General features: G+C 30.2%; 1 protein-coding gene across 1 annotated transcript; it reads right to left on the bottom strand.

The window, feature by feature from the left end:
- Positions 1-6,370: 6,370 nt before the first annotated feature.
- LOC120090476 (S-adenosylmethionine synthase 2-like) lies at positions 6,371-8,685 on the bottom strand. The gene is made up of 2 exons (XM_039048172.1): positions 8,529-8,685; positions 6,371-7,867 (listed from the first exon to the last, which is right to left on the bottom strand). Exon 2 carries the CDS (start codon positions 7,856-7,858, stop codon positions 6,677-6,679), a length of 1,182 nt encoding a protein of 393 aa, XP_038904100.1. The 5' UTR covers positions 7,859-7,867; positions 8,529-8,685; the 3' UTR covers positions 6,371-6,676.
- Positions 8,686-14,161: the final 5,476 nt, after the last annotated feature.

Below are 14,161 nucleotides of genomic sequence, written 5' to 3'. Positions count from 1 at the left end.
AAACAATTATATCAAATTTGAACCCTAGATCCAAAATAAATAAATAAATATTAAAAAATAAAAAAAACCAAAAAAAAAAAATGGTTTGAGACATATGACTTAGATGACTTAATAGTTAACATGAAGCAAATTAATCGAAATTTTGTAATATAATATAAGGATATAAAAAATTAAACTAAGGAGTTTGAGTTTAAATTTCTCAATTGATTGATTAATTTCGGTAGAGAGTTGTGATCCTTTTGTAGTAGATTGCAAATGGAGTTATACAACAAATAATCCTAAATAATAGGAGAAGATATAATAACTTACAAATTATAAAATTAATCTACAAAATCTAAGAAAATTTGAAGTAAATATAATACACCCCTCAAACTCAGAGGAGAAGTCATGGGTTTGCTAGTACAATGCTGAAAGAAACATGTTGAGAGAGCTTTAGTAAACAAATCTGCAATCTATTCGTGGGAGAAATGAATTGAACAAAAAGATCCCCACGAATAACCTTTTCGGGAATAAAGTGATAGTCAATCCCAATATGTTTCATACGAGCATGGAGAACATGGTTACTAGCCAAAGATTTGGGAAGTAGAAATAGTCGTATTGGATTGGGATGAAGAAGATGAACTCATTGTAGCAAGTAGGAGAAACAACATGGTACAAGGGCTTTGATATCAAATTTAATTTTTTCAATTGATCGATTAATTTATATAGAGAATAAAAGTAGGCGCATAGGACTATACAAAAAGATATAACAACTTTTCAAACTGAATGTACAAAGTCCAATAAAATCTGAAGTAAATTTAATAATAAAATCTTTCTAACATGAATTTGGATTTCATAGCCCATTGGCTAGTATAGCTCAATTGATGAGATATTATTATTATTATTTAAAAATAAGTTGAAATCTCCCTTGAATTCAAACGGGAAGAAAATGTATTAATGTTTTTTTTTTAAAAAAAAAATACTTATTATTGATCCTTTTATTTTTCAATATTTATTCGATTTTAAATTATGTTCCAAACCCTATGATGTTAAATAATTGATTTTGAATTTTTTTGCAAGTCCTTAAGCTTTGGTTTTTATGTTAACAAATCTCCAATATTAATACCATAACTTTTTAATGTTTAAAATTGTGGGATTTAATGGTTTAAAGTTTACATATATGTTGTTTAAATAGATTTATGATGTCTTAAAGAGTGAGGCTATATTTGGGTGTATTACATCGTTAATAAAATATCTCAGTACAAATTTTCACAAATATTCAAACATTTCAAATTTTTTAGTTTTAGATTTTATATATATTTTCTTACAATTATGTCCTTATTTTTGTATACCTTCCCATAATAAATATGTTGATTTGTTTTTTTTCCTAAATTAAATTTAGGAAGTGTTTTCAAGTATTTAATTTAAAAAATAAGTTATTTTAGAAGAAATTGATGTGTTTGACAACCACTCAAAATAATTTATCATGTGTATTTTAATAAGTTTTTATTAAAAGCGTTTAAATAAAAATGAATTTTTTGAAAAACACTTAAGCCAATTCAAACGGGTCCTTAATTGTTAAGATTTTTTTTCCCCTCCTATTTTCACAATATACTGCATGAACATCACTTCGATATACATTTTTCTTGAATTCGAATTTATTTTTCGTATAAATCAAGTACATTTGGTTAATATGTGTACTTGAATGGTCTAACGAGTTAAAATAAGGTCGCTTTGTGTTTGGTACTCCAAATGCTAGAGAGCCACCCATTGAGTGTAGAGATTGTCACAAAGGTTGAAGAACACTATTTTTCTAGATGTCTTAGTTGTTTTTCTTATTTATTCTTGTTGATTCTATTTCTTGATATTGTTTTACTCAACTTTTTTTTTTCGTGTATTTATGAATTCTTTATCGTCACTGAAGCTATTATGAGATAAATTCTTTAAGGGATTTGTTTTGTGGATGCTCTGCAAAGAATGAGTTAGCTTGACAAATTGAGATTGTACTGTATCCAATTTCTTATTGGATTTGACGATTAGTTGTTGATTTTTTAAGTTGAGTTTTTATATTGGGAAGGTTAAGAAAATGCCATAAATTTCATAAGAGAACATGAGACTAATGTCCTAAATAGGACGTCACATGATCTTAGATAAAAGCCACACTATAGAACTAAAGGGTTGTATGCTAATTAATAAAAGCTACCATTAGTCATAGAAATATATGTCTAGTTACTTAGGTTTCTAAGGACGATTGAAATCAAGGCTAAACAAAAGATGGAATCATGAATATGATTCATAGCATAAGGTGCAGTGTGTCACAATCGCTCTTTCGGAAGCTTCTCTTAGCGATTGTGCGGCACTTGTTCCGTTCAGAAACAAGTCAGCCAACTCGAATACGGACTGCCGATGGCACACCGAGTGCCTCTCGCAACCTCCACCTCCGTTTTAGGGAAAACGGTTTTAGAAAACGGGTTTGGAGAAAAGGTTTTCGTAAGAAGTTTTTGTGAGTGTGAATAAAGAAAGAAAGATTGTAGTAGACTAGAAAGCAATAAGCAACAACAACAGCTTTATAGAGTACTACTCCGGGTATGAGAAGTGATGGTTAGTCTTATCCCCATATAGTGCATTCTGAACAAAAAGCCAACTGGCGCCCTTGCATATGCAAAAGGGCGAGTGGTCACTTACAATGAAAATGTAAAGAAAGCAAGCTAACTAAGCTAATACAATACAAGATATGAAAGTATGCTAGAAGGGGGTCGATCGGGCATGCGGCCATGGGCAACAGGCCCTGGACAAGCATAACCGTGACACAGTGCAACTCTATACTAATTTTAAAGATTGAAGCTGTTGACTTTTTTTTACTCTTAATCTCAATTAATTAATTAAATAATTAATGTTTTGATGATAATAAATATGATTTTGTTTACTAATAATTTAATATTTTGAATACCCAATAGCATAGAGATTGAGACAACAATTCCGATATCTCTTGAATCACCCAAATCGGAGTTCAAATGAAGAAGATATAATCGAAACAAGCTTAATAGAAAAATACTCAAAATGGTGACATGACGGCCAAATCATCAAATTGGACACCATGCGACCTTAAATTTGTATTATGTAGGTGGATTTTTGTTTTCCTTTAGATTTAGAAAATAATCACGTGCATGCATTCGCGCGCGTGCAAACATATTTCCTTCTCTTTTTAAACTTCATCTTCTCTATTTTTTTTTGTTTTAACTTTTCACCTCTCTAAAATTCTCAAATTAGCAAAAAGGTCACCGTTTGTGTTTCTCTATAAACTTTCAATTTTCATCTTTTCATCTTTATTTTAGGAGAGAGTTCTTATCGCATTGTGAAGATTAAATTGTGTGAGCACAATTCGTATATCCATTCTTTTTAGGAAGTTTATTTTGAATTTTTAAAACTTCAAACATTGTAACGGTTTGATCCTAACCCGTGGAAAGAATCGGTGCTCTTGGACTCGAAAAAGGAGCAAGGTAGCAATTCAACTCTAATTTGTGAAAGTGAAGGAGATCCTTAATCAAAATCCTAAGAGACGCTTGAGAAAGTGGAGTAGGTCAAATTTGACCAAACCATTATAAAAATTATGCCTTCTTCTTCTCTAACTCTTTCATACTTATTTTTGCAATTAATTTTAGTTGCATGCTCTAGTTTCTTTTTTTTATCTTTGAGATTGATTAAACTTTTTTTTCATACTTTTTATCAATCTTATTTTTAGCATTAATTAGGGTTTTTATTAATTTATTTTAAAAAGTGTCTAATTGGTTTAAATTGAGCATACTTAAAAATTTTAATTAAACTCTATTCACTTCTCCAGAGTTGTTATACTGATCCAACTAAAACTTAATCGAATTTCATGCTTTTCATTATCATTTGTTGTTTACTAGCACTTTTGGCCCTTCCACTATTATATTGGCGACATTTGGTTTCAACTCGAAAACATTTCTTTTAAATTTGAATTTTACAAACGATCTCTTTGGATACGATTATTTGGAATACTTTATATAATAATACTTATTGGTAGTGTGTACTTTCAATTGATCATTGACTATTCTTAACAGATCTTTTACCTAAATAAATCCACACAGTTTGGCCATCAAATTTTTGGAGCCGTTGCCAAGGACAGTTTCAAGTTTAGTTTTTAAGACGTTACAATTAAGTTTCAAGTGCATTGTGGCTATCTTAGAAAATCGTTAGTATTATTTTTCAGATTAAGATTAGTGTATAAGCAAAATATGTTGCCTTTTTTTAGCTACATCCTGAGATAGAATGAACCTCTCATCACTGTCAAAGAAAACAAAGGCAAAATTAGAAGGAGCAATACGAATTGACACACACAAGAATTTCAAAGAAGCTACTTTTATCCTATAACTCCTAAACCTAAAACCTAACTTGTTCGAGACTTTTTAGAATAATAGTTGATACTGAAATTTGGTATCAACGATGAATTTGTAATTTTTAAGAGAGAATCAGATAGACACTCAATAAAATAGAGAAACTCGCACCAATATGATTTTGAACACCAATGATCCAACGATCAAGTCAGTTATGATTTAAAGAGCTAGATAGTAGATAATTTAGGATCTATTTCGACATAACTCAAATGTCAAGACCCTCTTGATTATAAAGAAAAAAGTTTTCTGACAGTTATTTGGCTAATTAACTTCTCAAGTCATTAATCATGTCATTACTAGCTACTACGGATCATTGAATTTATTACATTAATGATCCAAGCACGTACCAAAGTACAACGCTTAGGCATAATCTTTACCTTCATAGGGTCAGCCTCCTCAAATTCTATGTCCGCCCATATGGATCGACCATCATATTTAGGCTTTATAGCAAACCCTGTAGACAGTCTCCATACTTGATCAAAATAAACGTATAGTTTCATGGTTGACCCTATGAGTCGAACTCCATACTTAGCCAAATAAGTATTTACTTTTTCACCACAACATCAATATTAGAAAAAGCAATTTAAACCTAGCTTTGTATTGTAACATTACATCATAATATCACAAATCATGTCTTTGGAAAACATCCCATATTCTGTTTAGAAAGAAATTTGAGCCTGTTCGGTAGAGAGTTTGAAAATAGAAATTTGAAAAGAAGGGGTTAAATGAAAACAAAGTTGTATTATATGTTTTCAGATATGTGTTTGACAACGAAATTAAAAAATTGGGTTCTAATTTAAACAATTGAAAGTAAATTATAGTTACCCACTGAATATTAGTTGACAACAAACTATTATTAATTTATTTATAGACAGTTTTTATGTTAAATAGTTGTATAATTGTCGTTTTTGTAATATTATAATAATTTATAGGATAAATTAAAACTTTTGTCTCTATGATTTGAAAGAAATTAAATTCTAGGTTTTATGGTTTAAATTAGAATTTACACTCTAGGTTTGATAAAAGCTTCACAAATATCCTACCAATAAATACTATTAGAGGATTTAACAGATCATAAAAACATATAAAATTATATCAAAACATAGGAATTAATTTCATAAATTTAAAAACAATGTAAAATAATTTTAACTTTATCCAAACCATAGACATCAAATTGGAGTTTAATAAAATTATAATATATTACATAATACATATCTAATTGTTAAAAATTTAAATTAAATTTATAACATGACATACTATATTTTCTAAATTTGTTTATTTTGTTTAATATAATTCTCTATTCAAAATTTTAAAATATAAATTTGAAAACAATGAAAACATAAAAATGTTGTTTCCAAAATTTATAATATTTGGATCACAAAATCCAAAATCAGTTTTCAAGAACAAAATTCACACATTCGCTAGAATTCAGTAAATTTATGACATTCGTTGGAATTCAGTAAATCTAAAAACATAAAACAAAATCTAGATTACGAACCAAACATGCCCTTTTAACACTTCAATTTTTTTATTTTTTTTAAGGGATGCAATTTATCAATGAACCCAAGTTTGTAAATTCTTTTACCCGATCACGGTGAACAGCTAAATAATAATTAACATACATTCTACCCATGAAGTTGACAGTTCAAATACTCCATACCCTGTTTGTATAGAAAAAGTAAATATAAATAAAAAAATCTTATACTCCATGCTTCCAATGGAATAAATAATAAACAAACACCCAAAGAAGAAACCTAGTGTTCAACTTTCAACTATAAACGAGCCTTTTGGACGAGTGCTAATGATTTTTTTGAGGAACAAAGGGGTATTAATTATTGATAAACAGTTGATTGTGTATGAGCAACATATATTAAATTAAACCTAAGATCTTTAGGCACAGAAAATAAAGGTCATACAGCCAAAAAGACACCCTATAATCCTGCCAAAGCCCTGCCAATATGAATAATGAACAATTGTCACCAATAAATGCCAGTCATTTTAGTTCCATCACCGACAAATTTTGAACTTGGACAAAATCCCCTTTCATATTATAAAAACTGATACAAAAAAGGCACATCATGGAGGCAAAGTAAAGCAAAAAGAAAAGGAGCAAGAAGTAAGGCGAAGACAAAAGGATCTCACATGTAAAAAAGAAGAAAGAAAAAAGAACAACATTAGTAACTACTACCTTAGGTTATAAGGGCAGCACACATTATTCATTCCTTAATAACAAAGGTCGGTTTTCCAATTTCCATGGTGGCTTTCAACGGTCGAACCCATCAAGATTGAGGCTTCTCCCATTTGAGAGGCTTCACAACTTCCCAGGTGAAATCAGGGTCATCCCTTCCAAAATGTCCATATGCGGCTGTCTTCAAGAATCTGTTATTCCCACCTCTCTTCAAGTCCAGGTTGATGGTGATCATTCCAGGTCTGAAGTCGAAGTTCTCCTTCACAATCTTGAGAATTTCCCTGTCGGGGATCTTCCCAGTTCCATATGTGTCGACAAAGACCGACAACGGTTCAGGCACACCAATGGCATAAGAGACTTGCACGATTGCCCTCCTAGCAAGACCGGCAGCTACAATGCTCTTGGCAGCCTGCCTGACAATGTAAGCACCACTTCTGTCCACTTTGGTTGGGTCCTTTCCAGAGAAAGCACCTCCACCGTGAGCTCCCCATCCACCATAAGTGTCGATGATGATCTTACGACCAGTGAGACCTGCGTCTCCGTGTGGGCCACCAATGACGAATCGACCAGAGGGATTGAGGTGGAAGATGGTCTTCTCATCAAGGTACTTCTCGGGGATCACAGGCTTGATGACATGCTCCTTAAGGTCAGCCGCAATCTCATCGTTCGTGACAGTTTCATCGTGCTGGGTGGAGATAAGCACTGTGTGGACTCGAACAGGGACCATAGCACCATTGTCGTTGTAGTACTCCACAGTAACTTGGGTCTTACCGTCAGGTCTCAACCATGGGCAGGTACCATTCTTTCTCACCTCGGTGAGACGAGCACCGAGCTTAGTTGCAAGGACGTGACTAAGGGGCATCAATTCAGGGGTCTCATCTGTGGCATAGCCAAACATGTGACCCTGGTCACCAGCACCAATTTCCTCAGGCCGCTTAGTGAAATGGCCATGGACACCTTGGGCAATATCAGGGCTCTGCTGCTCGATGTTGACTAAGACCTTGCAGTTATCAGCATCGAGACCCACATCATCCGAGATGAATCCAATGGAACGGCAAGTGTCTCGGACGATCTTCTCGTAGTCCACGTCCGCCTTGGTTGTAATCTCTCCAAAAACCATTACCATGTTGGTCTTGGTGCAGGTCTCACAAGCAACCTTGCTATCAGGATCTTGAGCAAGGCAAGCATCAAGAACTGCATCTGAGATCTGGTCACAGAGCTTGTCTGGGTGACCCTCATTCACAGACTCAGAAGTAAATAGAAAAGTCTCCATTCTCTCAAGCTACAAGACAAAAATGCATAAATAGCCTTCAGTATTCAAATATAGAAAGTATATACCCCAGCAAGACAGAATAACCAAAGGCATATGAGCATATCTCAGAATTGATTCTAGAAAATTTCAGTTGTGAAGGTAACATTTCACCTCGAATACGAATCAGCATCATACTTCCAAAAACATTTATAGTATACTAACAAAACACCAAAACCAAGCAAGTATCAGTTGAAATTCATAAAACAAGAAAGAAATCCACAGCCCTAAAGTTCACAAAAACCCACATCTCCAGAGTGAAAGGATAACAACAGAACATTCCTTTTGGTAATCTCAAGTCACCAAGCGAGAAAATGACCAAACAACGAACAAATTCGAATAGAAAATAAGCTCATCCAACAGATCGACACCACACTCGCAAGAACCAGATCTTCCAAACAAACCAACCCAACAAGAAAAACCCCAAAAGCCGTCAGATCCGAGAGGATTAGCGCACAAAACAACACCCCACAATAAAAACCAAAACGAACAAAATTCCAAATACCCTAACAGCAGGAGTAAACCGACAAAAAACCCAATGACTTGAAAAGCAGAAACATCCATTCCTCCTCAAACTCACACACATACAAACACAGAGGAAGCCATTAAAGAGAAGAAAGAAAGAGAAATGAACCTGGAAGAGGAAAATTGGGTAGAGATCTGAAGTAGATTAAGAGAGAAGGCGAACTTTCAGAGCAGAGAGACCCAAAGAAGGAATCGGCGCTCGATGACACGAAGGTACTAAGCTCTTGCTGCTCTTATTTATAGAGAAAATTCGAGCTGACGACCGGTTACCGATACAGCCGGTGGGAATTCTCCCCATTTGGAGATTGGTGTAATAATCTTCCACTTCAAGCATCGAATTCGGTTCCTTGCTTTGATCCATTTCACCATTTTTTTCGCCTCAATAATTAATTTCATTATCCAAAATTTAAGATTTTTTTTTTTAATTAAAATATCATTTTCATCTCTTCATTAGGTTATGAAGGTTCAAATTTAGTCACTTACTCCTTAGTGTTGACTTTTATTGAATTTTTTTAATAATAAAAATAGATCATTTGAATATATTTTCTTTTAAAAAAATTAATTATAAAGTATCGATAAAAACTTATGTCACTTGAATTATAATGGGTTCATTGTGCATCAATTTCATTTCCTTTTATGTAGTGATTTTTAAGCATAACAACAATAGATCTACGGAACCTAAAATTTTATTAATTATTTTGAAGGTATTCTTAGGGGCTTCATTTTTTTTAGAATCTTTTTACATGCCTATATTATAGATATCTAGGATGATGAATGTTCAACAATTTTAAATAAAATATTTGATTTGTAGGATTATTTTATTTGTTTTACGAGATTATACTTAAAAATGTCTTAAATTTGTATAATGTTTTTTTTACAACTATTAATTTATACATCAATTTAATATAATTCGAATTTAGACGATACATTTGTTTCCATTAATTTAATTATTATGTTTTAATATAAATTTAGTTTATAAAAATAACTAAAGGATAATTTCAATAGCTGTACAAGACAGAAAACTTGCTAAATGTAAAAGTTTTTTTTGGCAACTTTTGAAAATGTATAATAAAAAAACCATTGAACTAAATCCAAACGATAAGAATCTTGAGATTCCTGCCCCAAAAAAAACGAACTTTAGAATAATATTTAGAATAATTGAGAAACTTATGTAATTATGAAAGAGTGAACTAGTGGTCAAAATGAGTCTAACTCACCTAATATAAAGTATGTCTTAATGATCATGAGTCGTGACCGTTCTAGAAATTTTGTCCATAGAGACTAGAGGTGTTCATGGGTTGGGTTAGATTGGGTTGAAAGATTTTTTAGTCCCAACCCAATTGTTCGGTTGTAAATTTCTTCAATCAAAATAACCATTATTAAAAAATGAACCTAACCCAACCATGAAAGATTTGGTTTGGATCAGTTCGGGTTAATCAGATCATTTATTTAAAATTTTGTTATAAAAAGAAACAAAACGTAAATATGTAAAAATCTAATTTAATTATTTTCATATATTGAATTCAGATTAACTACTCAATTTCAATTTATATAATAAAAAGTTTCTTTATAAAATGTAAAGAAACTACTTTTAAGAGTTGTTAAAGAATAAATTATTCAAAAAATATTGGAATTAAATAAAATTAAATCAATATATATATAAAGAATTGTGTTACAAGTAACAAAAAAAATATTTTTTAAAGTTAATAATAAATTCGGGTTGGTTTGGGTTATATTAGGTGAACCTATGAACCAACCCAACCCATAAAATTTTCATTTATTTGAACCCAACCCAACCCAAATAAGTTGATAACCCAACCCAAACCGCACAGGTTGCGTTGGGTTGATTAATTTTTTCGGGTCATCGAGTTTTTTGAACACCCCTAATAGAGACTTTATAATTCAGTAAAAACAAATATAAGAAGTGGAGCTTGGAACCTGAGTTTGGAGGGAGTTGGAAATTACCATTAGACTAGCTAGTAGCATTGATACTATATCTTTACATATATATATATATATAAAGAGCATAAAATTGGGAGGTTCGAGCCTTTCCTGAGCCTATACTAAATTTGTCAGTGTCATGGGGTATGTGATTCGAATTTTCAACCTCTCTATTGTACTTAAAATAGAGAAAAAAAATATTTAAATTATATTTCTTTTTAGAAGTGAAGAGTCAACTATCATTATTTAAAATACAAGTAAATTATATTAAAACAATTGTAGAATTAAATGAGAGATTGCAAATTTGACCTCAAAGGAAAAAAAAAGGGTAAATATCAATTATCACCCAAGTAAATGGAATTTGACAACACTTGATTGATTTAAATTTCTCTTCGTATGGATGAAATATTGAACCATATTAAATTAGTCCTTGTATTGTCTCTCTTTATTATATGTCTTTTATACCATCAATTACATGCTCTTAATTGAATTTACATTTTTAACTTGGCTTTACAATCAATAAATAATTTAAAATTTTACTTTCTTAATTAAATCAATCAAACATAGTTTAAACTTTTAGCACAAATCTAGATTATTTTATATTTACATAATTCAATCTTTTTTTTTCCTTTCTAAAACTCTTAGAGGTTGTTTGGAAAGCTAAATATAATCAAGACTAGTAGAAATCAGAGAAGTATTGGAATACATGAAGAATTGAAGACAAAATGAAAATGGTATTGTAAAACGTGAAAACAGTCAGAACAAAATGAGTTAAATATTATAAATCGAGCCTAAAACACTCAATCTAATTATGGGTTTTGGATTACATTACAATCTAAACTCATTCAATTATGATCTCCCAAACAGCCCTTGAATATCGTTATAAGATCATTATTCATTTTGATTTAACAATTGTATAAGAGTGAATGATTGAAACCATGACTTTTAAAATAGGAGTGTAAACTTTTTTCTCATCATTAATCCCTTTTTTTACCATTCAAATATTTTGAATTTCTCGATCTATATTTGAATTGAAATGCTAAAAAAATGTGGTTGGTCTTTTGTAAAATAAAAATAATTAGAGTGGAGAAAATAATGGGTGATGGAATTAGTTGAGGTTGGTGATGAGCTTTATGAAATTATTGGTTTTAGGTTTTACCGGCAGATGGCGGTCATCACCAACCCCAGCCGGTAGCTGCTTCATTCATCTACCGGGAGTCTTGGAAGCTTAGATTTGGGCACCTTTTGGTCGTTTGAATTTCTTCAAAGTTTAGATTTTGAAAAAGAGAAATTCATTTTTGTGTTATATTAATAAATAAGATAATTCATTTGAATGGTTTTTCCCCCTAAAATAATAATAATAAATAAATAAATAAGTGAGAATTCCTTTGAAACTACTTTTTCTTTATCCTTTAAACTTGTTTTGATTTTTTGAACTTTTATATCTTCAAATATTTTATTTTAGTCTCCCTCTCTCTTTAATTTTTTTTTTCTAATTTAAATATTTTATTCTTTAAGATTTAATGAAATGTGTAGAATATATATTTTAGTCAAAGTTCTAACACAAAATAATAAATTTGGAAATTTTAACCTAAGTTCAAGTGGCTATATATATTAATAATTTTTTATTTTAATTAGACGTGAAATTTATAGTTTTATGAAATTTTAAATATAAAATAATAAGAAGGAAAAATTTCTTAGATTTCTTGTAAACATGACTTGTAATAGATGTGAAGTAAAAATTTTCAAACACTAAAACAGTATATGTAGCACAGTAGTTTAAAACACATAATTAAGTATAGTGATACATAACAATACGAATTAATCTACATATAGGTTTTTGAATTCTTAAAGTTTCATTGTGACAAAGGTTTTATGATTCATTTACAAAGAACGGAATACTTTTAATTTCCATTTTTCTTTCAAAACTTTGATTTTTTTTTTTTTTTTATAAAAGAAAATTGTTTGCTATCACTTAACGTTTTGATAGTTGAAAATGAACGATGTATATATTGATATATTTTTTTTCTTTTTATAAGTGGATCACATTCATATGTGAATGGATGCACCAATTTAATGTGTAATTACCTTTACCCAAATAGTATCCCTTTAGCATAAGTTGTTAAAGAGTCATAAACAATCAAATCCCAATTAGTGAATGACAAAATAGAAATTTAATAAATAGGTAAGGACAAAATGAGGTTGTAATTATTCTCTTCTTATAGTACATTTGTATATATATATGAAAACGTCAATGAAAATATCAATAATATGTCATTGTCAATGGATATAGTAGAAAAACACAAAAATTTCAAGAAAATATTTGAATTTGTAAATAAACATCTTAGAATTTTTAAAGAAAAATATTTAAATTAGTAAATAAATATTTAGAATTTTTAAACAAGTTAACAATTTATTATAAGTTATATGATATTCAGATTAATGACATTTTGTTGCTTATTTTATTATGTTTTGTGGATTTTTCTACGATATGATAGAAATGTCGATTCACTCCTCGTGTCGATATCAAACCTGTAGAAATATGGTGATAATGATGAAAATATCAAGATGTCGACGAAAATTTAATACATGCAAGAGATAGCCCACTAAAGGATATATAATTAGGTATAAAAATCAAACAAGTAAAAGATATTGAGATATTAAAATAGGAAGATAGGAATAAAAAAAAGATAATAATATTATAAATATTATGATAATAGATGTCCATTAGATGCTTATGCTTAGTGTCCATTGATCATGTGGCTTGCCCTCATTTCCCAAAGTGTTGTCCATGTGTTTCAATATTATACATTATTAGTGTCTATGTAATCCACTTCTTACTTACCAAATTGCCTATAAATAGTGACATTAGGTGGGTTTTGAAATACACACATTGGTGAGAAAAGTAAAAAATGATTGAAAAATTTTAGAGAATTTTAAATTTTCATATTTTCTATTTACATAATTTTTATATTTTTATATTTTATTATATATTATGCGTTATTTATTTTAATATTTAATTATATATTATTATAATATTTTCTCCATATCCGTATTCCGTTGTGCTCCCCAATTTCACAACACGTTATCAACACAAACTCCTGTCGTTTTCTTACTAAAGGTGGGTCCTAAAGGTAGGTCGATTTTTTCTTATTTGTTATAATCAATAAATTAAATGTTGTTTTACATATTTGATATATATTAAATTTCTGATATAAATATAATATTTTGTAATAGTGTTACTATGAAAAATATATAAAATTAGATTTTGTAGCATTTGATATTAATGGTAATAATTATTTGTCATTAGAGCTTGATGTTAAAATACACCTTGATGCCATCAAAATGTGATAATAAAAAAACAATTTTTTTTTCTTAAAGCTTGTTGTAAATAGATACACTTGAGACTCTAAAATTTTAAATCATTATGTTAGAGAAAATATTTTTCTATATTTTGGATATGCTCCAACAGTAGCAATATCGAGATAAATATTTTAAAAGTATTCTGCACTCATTTGATGTATTCTCATGGCTAAATGAAATAATGAGTTATTGATTAAGAAAAATATGAATCTCAGCCAACTAGAGCAACAACATTCCCTGAATTGAATGTTGTAAATTTTAATAATCGTAGATGAAAAATCATGAATCTCGACCAACTGGAACAATAACATTTTCTGAAGTGAATACTGTATAATCGTGGTCGAGATTGTGGTCATGGTCGAGGTCATGACCGTGGTAGAGGAAGAAATAATTATTATTTTTGTGGTGGTTGTTATAATCATTCAAATTTCAAAAGAA

This window comes from Benincasa hispida, chromosome 11 (assembly GCF_009727055.1).
Source record: "Benincasa hispida cultivar B227 chromosome 11, ASM972705v1, whole genome shotgun sequence".
Taxonomy (NCBI): domain Eukaryota; kingdom Viridiplantae; phylum Streptophyta; class Magnoliopsida; order Cucurbitales; family Cucurbitaceae; genus Benincasa; species Benincasa hispida.
Note: the sequence above shows the minus strand (reverse complement) of the source record. Positions and strands in the feature narration are given on the sequence as shown.

Excerpts from the sequence above, each read along its gene's own strand:
- LOC120090476 (XM_039048172.1), bottom strand. The coding sequence starts at position 7,858 with ATGGAGACTTTTCTATTTACTTCTGAGTCTGTGAATGAGGGTCACCCA.